The sequence below is a fragment of the Oryza brachyantha genome, chromosome 8 (genome assembly GCF_000231095.2).
Source record: "Oryza brachyantha chromosome 8, ObraRS2, whole genome shotgun sequence".
Taxonomy (NCBI): Eukaryota; Viridiplantae; Streptophyta; class Magnoliopsida; order Poales; family Poaceae; genus Oryza; species Oryza brachyantha.
The window spans coordinates 13974541-13982578 of record NC_023170.2 but is presented as its reverse complement, the minus strand read 5'-3'; the positions used below and the strand labels follow the sequence as shown (position 1 = coordinate 13982578).

General features: G+C 38.3%; 1 protein-coding gene across 1 annotated transcript; it reads left to right on the top strand.

Annotated features, from left to right (window-relative positions):
* Positions 1-6342: 6342 nt before the first annotated feature.
* On the top strand, positions 6343-7327 carry LOC102705181 (germin-like protein 8-14). Its single transcript, XM_040526643.1, has one exon. It carries the CDS (start codon positions 6428-6430, stop codon positions 7064-7066), a length of 639 nt encoding a protein of 212 aa, XP_040382577.1. The 5' UTR covers positions 6343-6427; the 3' UTR covers positions 7067-7327.
* Positions 7328-8038: the final 711 nt, after the last annotated feature.

Genomic DNA, 8038 nt, shown 5'->3' with positions numbered 1-8038 from the left:
TAGAGTTAACTTAGCGGGTCGGACGAACGCGGCCTTGACATGTGCCAGCGGTTGGCTCTCTGTGGTAGCAAGTTGTTTTAGCAGTATAACAATGTTGGCAATGGATTTTAAGGCCCGAGTATATATGTCCTCGTTATGCCTTCTAAATAGTTATAATTTTTTGATAAAAATTGAAAAATGGAGATTATTATATAGGTTAGATACCCTTTGTTGAATTCATAACATCAAATTCTTTGTACAAAATAACAAACTTAACTTCAAATATGAATGTACTTAGATCGAGTTAAGCATTTAACCATGTATGTTTGTAGAGCAATATTTACATCCGCTATGTCATATGTTTTAAAATCAGTTGACATCATTTAGTCCATGTTCTAAATATTTGTATCTAATTTGCTAATTATAAATGATCAATTGAGTGGTTTTCATGTTTTGAGAAACATTTGTTTTCATATTCATGTCCGAACTTATTCAATTTGTATTTATATTTGAAATAATCTGTATTTATTTTCATATTTGAGTTATATGTATATGTTTATGTATCCGTATATCTACAACATGAAACGAACATGGCAGTACGGCACGGGTATTATCCGTCTGTATCTACTCAATTTTCGAGCCTCTTGATAGTTAATAGCATGAGATTTGCATAGGTCCAATAAAAAGTACCTCGAGGTATCGGTATCTCGCGATAACAAATTATTTCTGATAATGGGATCTAAGAGTACACATTCTACTTAGCTCGATCCAATGATAGAAAACGATTTGGTACCTCGAGATACTTTTTGTTAGACCGGAGCAAATCTCTAATAGCATACTCCTGTTTGACAAGAAGCCATTAACTTTCGCTATATCAATCCCATTGGTAAAAGCATAGAGATGGAAATTAAATCCTCATTTAGTTTGCCATTAATTAAGGTCAGCATAGAGCTCAAGTATGGTGCTTAGCGGCTAGTTAGTCTAGTTTGCCACTAAGAAGTATAATAGCAGGCTACAAGTTGACTAAATGCTTATGTGGAGAGAGGGGAGGAGAGAGGAGTAGTGGACTGTAAGAGCAAGGCTAATAATATAGCCAACAAGTTGGCTATAAGACTCCTTATAGTCTTCTTATAGCCCACTTATATAATGGTTAGCTCTTCATCTTTAATACAGGACCCACATGTCTCTCACATGGTGTCTTGGTTCTTGTGCCTGAGCTAGCTATAAGCTTATAGCCAACTTCTCCTCTCTCTTCTCCCTTCTCTCTTCCACATCAGCATTTAGCTGGCTTATAGCCAGCTTGTTGGCTATATTATTAGTCTTGCTCTAAGTCTTCGCGCTCCTCCAAAATCGACTCGAGCAGTGTTATCCGTATGACAATCGTACGTACGATTAACGGTAGCGCAGGTGCGCAGTGGCGCATAGCAGCGCACGTAGCGGCGCGTATCTGTGCGCAGCGGCAAATCACGGCGACGATGGCTGAAATTGTACACTGCTCGTACGATTTCGTCGTACGTAAAGCAAATTCTCTTCATCCAATCGACTCGGTGAAATTAAACATATAGCTCGTATTATCTCTCAATTGGTTTTTTCTCTGCTTGTTCCTCCCCTCCTCCTAGGAGGTCTTGTATTTATAAGCTCGGATATCTTATTGTTTAAGTTTAACTGAGATGGAAATTAGGATAGACTCTGAGCAGTCCTAGTCAGGTCCAAAATGATTATATCGTTCTTTCCTTTTTGGGACCACTATATTATCTGTTTTGTACGCTATTCCTATTTTTTGGAGGTTTTATTTTGATCATATAGGATATGGTATGTGGTATTTCCCCAGGATATGTACGCACATGTATGGTAGGTATCTCATATTTATTGTGCATGTAGGATATTCATTATATTTGTATTTTCTATTCTTTACAAAAATATTTCATAACTATTTGAAGAATTATGCAAGAAATGTAAACATACACATACAATGTACTACATGCTGGAGGCAGCTGGTAGATTGAGATAGCAATGGAATATGCACTATATCTGTACATATATTAGTTGGGTGGTTCCAGATTTTCCTTTCCCTCGTAGACATCATATCATCAAGCCTTAGCATTATTCATATATATGCTAGCTTCCATTTGAGTGACGTCGACACTATTAATAGTTATCACTCCATTAATTATTTCCTTTTTGGTTCTGAAGAAAAGGATGGGAGGATGAACTCCAGCCATGTCGGAAGATTATTGACGGTGCATGGATATGCCACTTGTGACTTACCTGCAGATGTCCTCCACATCCTTTCATGAATGCAGAACGAATTGGCTTCAGTTTCATCCTCTTCCTTTCTCATATCTCCCGGAGAGACATCTCTCTAGCTGCAGGCCTATGCCTTCGTTAGGCACATAACCTTAAGTTTATTCTTGACTTTGTTTGTTCAATAATATAAGAGAAAGGGTTAATTATTAGCTGCCAACACCACCTGCATTTCTGCAAACAACAAAGCAATGTCTTCAACAACCAACTATAGGATATACGAGTACCAACGCATGCACTAGTAGCCACACGCAGAGTGCAGGACGAACAGACAAATACAGCTCTATGCTTCCCAAACCTGACTGGTCATGACAGAGAATATGATAAAAACCAAAATGAGGACATTGTTGTGTAGTTGTCACGAACCTGATCAGATCCAAACAATTACTCTTGTCAGTCTGTTAATTTAAGCAGAGAGTTGGTCACTCCAGGCATTAATATCAAACCAACCCAGCTGTAAACATTTGGCTTGGGCTGGGTATGGACTCTGTTTGCAGTTGTCAGTTCTGACTTAGTTAACAAGAAGATTTGATGAACAATATTTTCTAATCTAATTATGTAGCATGAAAGTTGTATCATTATATTTCTATCAAAATACCCTATAAGAGTTGTTTACTTCAAATTTATTTAATAAGTAATGGTTAAAGCATGCCTACTCTGGATTAAAACTAACAAATATATATACTCATGATCATCGAAATATCCATTTTTCTCAAGTATATGGAAGCCTATTGGTCTCAAGCCTCAACTGTTCCATCAACGTAACATCTTTCTAGATTAGGAAGAAAGAGACCCACCAACCACCGTGCAAAGCCTCTTATTTTGTACTCCTATCAATTAGGGGTATGTGCAAATTCTCACTCTCCCTGTCAACACTTGATTCTCATTTTTAATCAACTATGAGGCTGATAAAGATGTGCCGGCTCCCGCGCAGCACTGCGGAGTTACGGCTGAGCAAACCCTATCTGTAAATTATCACTCTCCCTGTCAGTTGACAGGAATTATAATGAGAGGATGGAAGACCGATCAGTTGGTTTTTGTCAGAGTTTATCCCCAAACCCAGTGTTTTGTGACAAACCACCAAAACTATGGCTTTCTAGCTCTGATGCCACAAAACCTATCCTTTTGTGAAAATTACTTAAAGGAGTTCCAAATTCCAAACTAACTTAGCTAGCCTGCCACACAATTACCAAGCATTTGTTAAGTTTAGAGTTTTTTTAACATCTTCGAAAAAGCATCTTAAGGTACCAAATTTTTTAGCGTGAAAATTTAGTACCTTAAGGTATCAGAATTTTGCATTAAATATTTTAGTACCTCAGTGCATTTTTCAATAATAGTAGAAAAGCTCTTAAGTTTAAGTTTAATTTACTAGCACTAACAGGAAACAACAAACTAGCAAAATGGTCTTACACTTAGAGGTGGTTTTTACCCCCTTGAAGGTACCTTTGCCTCTTAAATACAATTGAAATAGTTATGAGGAAAATTTGAAAAAAAAAAGAACGAGGACAATGTAGAGTAAATTGACACCTACCGCAAAAAAAAACAATTATAAACTCTTGATCTACTAAGTAACAAAAAAGGACAACTACAGTAGTAAATAATTGAAGTGCATTGTTCACATAGAATTGCCTTTTAGTTTTTCCATGTGCCGGTTGGATTAAAACTTTAAATTTTAAGAAAAATCCCTTGTATACCCGTAAAATTTTTGTTAATCTCTTATATAGAATTACCTTTTGCATGACTTTTAATAGTTATGAGTTTGTTGTGCGGTACATTGTTTATGATAAAATTTATTTTTATATAATGAAATAAAAATATGTATTTATTTATTTTTAAAAAAGTCATGAAAATGAGGAGCATTCATGCAAAGGCAGGACTACCAATGCTCACAATAATTTTTTTCAAAATTCTCCCAAATAAAAAATCTATTATCCTATTAAATTTCAAATAAAAATTTTAATTTATTACATTTTTATTTTTAAACTTTATGAAAAAATTTGTGCACTAATTATTTAGTCTCATTAGTTACATAAAATGAACATATCGTGCACTCAAACAAAATTTTCAATTGGTTTTTAAGCTTATATTCAAAACTAAATCATTAAGGTCGTTAAAGACATTTGCCAACAAACTTAACAGCGAAATGAAGAAAAATGTAAAGGTATCAACTTAAAATTTCAGAGGTACAGAAGGAATCATGTAAATTTCAGAGATATAAAAGGAATTGAGTAAGTTTTTGAGGGTGTATAAGGAATTTACCATTAAAATTTCTATGGTATTATATACACATGGAAGTGAATTTTCATTCCTCGAGGGGACATCCCCTTGTTTCTTGCATGTGACCTAAATAGTTATCAAAAATTTAAAATAAAAGGCAAGATGGACTAATATGAAATATATTACCCCTACAAACATGCAAATTTAAATTCAACTGTACCGTCATAATTATATTTGTTATTTTTGTTATAACTTATAGAAATCACTGATCTTTTATGTTTGTGGAGTAATATATCTCATATTAATCTATCTTATTATTTTTGTTTATTTTTTTGATGACTACTTAAGAAAACAAGAGGAGGTCCCCTTGAGGGATGAAAACAATTTCCCGACACATATTAATTCTACCAACACCAAGAGTGTGAAATGTTTTTCATAACTATTTTCTAGGACTCAAGGGAAAATAATGCCTAAATTCTAAAGGAAAGTTCACTCAAAAAAATTCTAAAGGAAAGTAGAACTTCAAGGTACAAATTGTTTAATTATCTCTTCCATTCTATGGCCCTAAGAATGTCAATATTAGCACAAATCAGGTTGCGTTCGGCTGCTTAAAAAGGATGGTTAGTTATCCGGTAAGAAAGACATGGTAATAGATTAGTACATGATTAATTAATTATTACTTATAAAAAATTATAAAATATATTAATATGATTTTTAAAACAACTTTCGTATAGAATTTTTTTTTGCAAAAAATACACAGTTTAGCGGTTCGAAAGCGTGCGTGTGAAAAACAAGAGAATCTGGATAAATAGACCGGGGTGCCGAACGTGGCCTCAGAAAGAGATATAACTTGGTATGGAAAGTTTGAAACAATTCTGTCTCCTTTTATGGCTTGTTAGAAAACACATTGTTATAAACCTGATTCATCGCCCTTTGTTTCCCCAAACTGATGAAATGTTTTGCTTTTAGATTTTTTTAATTGCTCCAAACTAATATAAGTGGCATCAATCAACTTTACTTTTTCTCATTCATTTGATACTCACCCGCTTTAGTTCAACCCTCAAACCCTGTAATCGAATTTGATCTTTTAATTTTGAGCTAGCTCAATGCTTGATCTACGCAATTCTTCCGAATTTTAAACAGTATTCAAGACTATTTTTTATTACGTTGCTACTACTAGGTTAATGTACAACCTCTCTATAACCACTTTCCAATACTGTGGGGATGTCCCTCCATACATGGACATTTTGTTTCTATGGGGAAATTGATTGAACGTCTGGCACCCTGGTCATGGGTAGATCTACCACCCATGCTCGATGGGCTAGAGCCCCTCCTACCATATCCACGCTATTGGAGCCCCTTAGTTATCTCAATGAAATTTCTGTCATTACTTAAGGGTAAGAACGATTGAAAGTATCAGAAAGCCGTTTATATGAAAGCCGAAGAAGACATCAGCCTCCTCTAATATTTTTTTCTCGATCTCCGCTGACCCTGATTATTTCTTCCGGCACGGTGCCCATTTTCACCGCATAGATAGTGTGTTCTAAAGTACAGCTAGCCGAGGTCCCCTTGTTAAAAAAAAAAGCCCATCTTGTCTCGGCATTCCCTAATAATGCAGCAATTCGAGACCTTTTCTTCATCATAGCCGTCCTCTTCATTGGACCACGTAGTACAGCTTGCTCAAAGCTTGTCCATTCGCCGGCCTCCTCCCGCTAAACCCTAGCGGCCGCATGCTCGCACGTGAACTACTCGATCGACCTCCGCATGCACCACCAGATTCACCCACGTTACACTGTCCAATCTGTTACTACACCGGAACGCCTATATAAACACCGGCGTGCATGTGTACTACGAAGACGCAGTTAGTACTACGTACACCTTAGCTTAGCTTAGCTTAGCTTGCTTTGAGCTCGTAGCTGTGTTAGCCATGGCGAAGATAGTGATGCTCCCTGTGCTCCTCTCCTTCCTCCTCCTGCCATTCTCCTCCATGGCGCTGACGCAGGACTTCTGCGTCGCGGACCTGACCTGCAGCGACACGCCGGCAGGGTACCCGTGCAAGGCGGGCGTCGGCGCCGGGGACTTCGCGTACCACGGCCTCGCCGCGGCTGGGAACACCAGCAACCTCATCAAGGCCGCGGTGACCCCGGCCTTCGTCGGCCAGTTCCCCGGCGTGAACGGGCTCGGCATCTCCGCCGCGAGGCTCGACATCGCCGTCGGTGGCGTGGTGCCGCTCCACACCCACCCGGCCGCCTCCGAGCTCCTCTTCGTCACCCAGGGCACCGTCGCCGCCGGCTTCATCTCGTCCTCGTCCAACACCGTCTACACCAGGACGCTGTACGCCGGCGACATCATGGTGTTCCCCCAGGGCCTGCTGCACTACCAATACAACGCCGGCCAGTCGGCGGCGGTGGCGCTCGTCGCCTTCAGCGGCCCCAACCCCGGACTGCAGATCACCGACTACGCCCTCTTCGCCAACAACCTGCCGTCCGCCATCGTCGAGAAGGTCACCTTCTTGGACGACGCGCAGGTGAAGAAGCTCAAGTCCGTGCTCGGCGGCAGCGGTTAAGTTCTCTTCGGACGTCGAGTTGGTCGCCGGCGTCGTCGTGGTCTCGCCGTCGTGGTCATCCCGTGTGATTAATTTGCATGCACGAACGCGTCACTCCTGTCATGTGAATTTCTGCTTTCTTTTTCATGTTATGCTTAATTTGCTCGTGTCAATTTCATTCAGATTAAGTGTTGATTCGATAATCTCTAGGTGTCGCTGTAATTTGTTGGAACGAAAAGACAAAACTGTGCATCGATCCAATTGGTCATTCTTTTTGTCAGTTGAAAGCTTCGTTTGACAATTGAATACTAGTACAGTGGATTCTAATGTTGTTGTGGTTCTTTTGCAAACGAGAACTGTTGCATTCCACATGTGGAAAGGACAGAGGAATGTTCTCCACACAAGAAACATAAGACTATTGCATCTTACTAATTAATTAACTTAATTCGGTCTGAGTTGTCATTCAGTCCTTTCATGAATAATCCAAATCTCCATTAGCTTAGAACATCTCCTCATTCGATGCAACATAATTCAAACCGTTTTGAGTGTGACCACGATTTTTCTAATGAATGCAATGAACACTAGATTTTTCGCAATATTTTGTCCCCAACAATTTTGGCCAAATTAATTGCAAAAATAGTACACACGGGCTCATCTTATAAGTGTAGTGCAATTTGGATCTTCATAGTCTACTAGAAAGACTAGTACACCCTCCGTGTTTAAATATATAATATTTTTTAGCTTATTCAGTCAAACTTTAATAGTTAGAATATTAATAATTTTTAAAATATTTAGTTTGAAAACATAAGAATATATGGATAGATTTTGTTAGAGAAAGTACGATAATAGATTGTAAGCCGACTATAAACCTATGTGAACGAGAAATAAAATAAGAAGTGAAGAGAACTGATTTTAATGCCACAGTTAACTCTATACATGCTTCAACGTACAGAGATGCATTCAACACATAGTGATAGAAAGAGATATGGAAAA